The 581-nt window shown below is 60.2% G+C and overlaps 1 protein-coding gene across 1 annotated transcript in view; it reads right to left on the bottom strand.

The window, feature by feature from the left end:
* Window positions 1–310, bottom strand: part of LOC105503307 (carboxylesterase 5A-like) — a gene marked incomplete at its 3' end in the record, with an annotated part of 31,296 nt that extends 30,986 nt beyond the window's left edge. The window contains 1 exon segment of the mRNA XM_011930165.1: window positions 197–310. Within this exon segment, the coding sequence (XP_011785555.1) occupies window positions 197–310 (114 nt within the window).
* Between the last annotated feature and the right edge of the window lie 271 nt (window positions 311–581).

Here is a 581-nt window from a genome sequence, read left to right as displayed (position 1 = left end):
ACGGGGTTTCACCATGTTATCCAGGGTGGTCTCGATCTTCTGACCTCATGATCCGTCTGTCTTGGCCTCCCAAAGTGCTGGGATTACAGGCATGAGCCGCCACGCCTGGCAAGGCTCTCAGTGTTTCCTCCCACGTCACAGCCCACTCCAAAACTCAGTGGCAAAACCACCATGACAGCCTGGGGCTCAGCGGTACATGGCCAGCCACTTGGCTGGCCGTCTGGGCTGGTTCTCTGGGGGTCTTGGCTTGTCCACCCATCTTCAGGCAGCTGGGGACCGGCTGGGACAACAGAAGCCTCTCCTGCCCCATGGCCTCTCATCCTGCAGCCCAGCCCAGGCCTCCTACATGGAAGACAGTCCCCAGAGCCAAGCAAGAAAGGTCCAGGCCCAGCGCACAAGTGTTGTGCCAACCTCTGCCCACAGCAGCTTAGGAGCGGCCCACTGGCCAAGTGCATCTGAGGTTGGCCCAGAGCCCAGCGGTGGAGACTGGGACCTGCATCTTGATGTAGGAGTTGAAGTTACCTTGCAGTGGGGCCAGGGCACTGGGAGAGGAGGGAACGGCTCTGTTCCTACCACATGAG

The sequence above is a fragment of the Colobus angolensis genome, unplaced genomic scaffold (genome assembly GCF_000951035.1).
Source record: "Colobus angolensis palliatus isolate OR3802 unplaced genomic scaffold, Cang.pa_1.0 Scaffold844, whole genome shotgun sequence".
Classification (NCBI taxonomy): Eukaryota; Metazoa; Chordata; class Mammalia; order Primates; family Cercopithecidae; genus Colobus; species Colobus angolensis.
The sequence above is the reverse complement of the archived record's forward strand: the minus strand, read 5'-3'. Positions and strand labels throughout refer to the sequence as shown.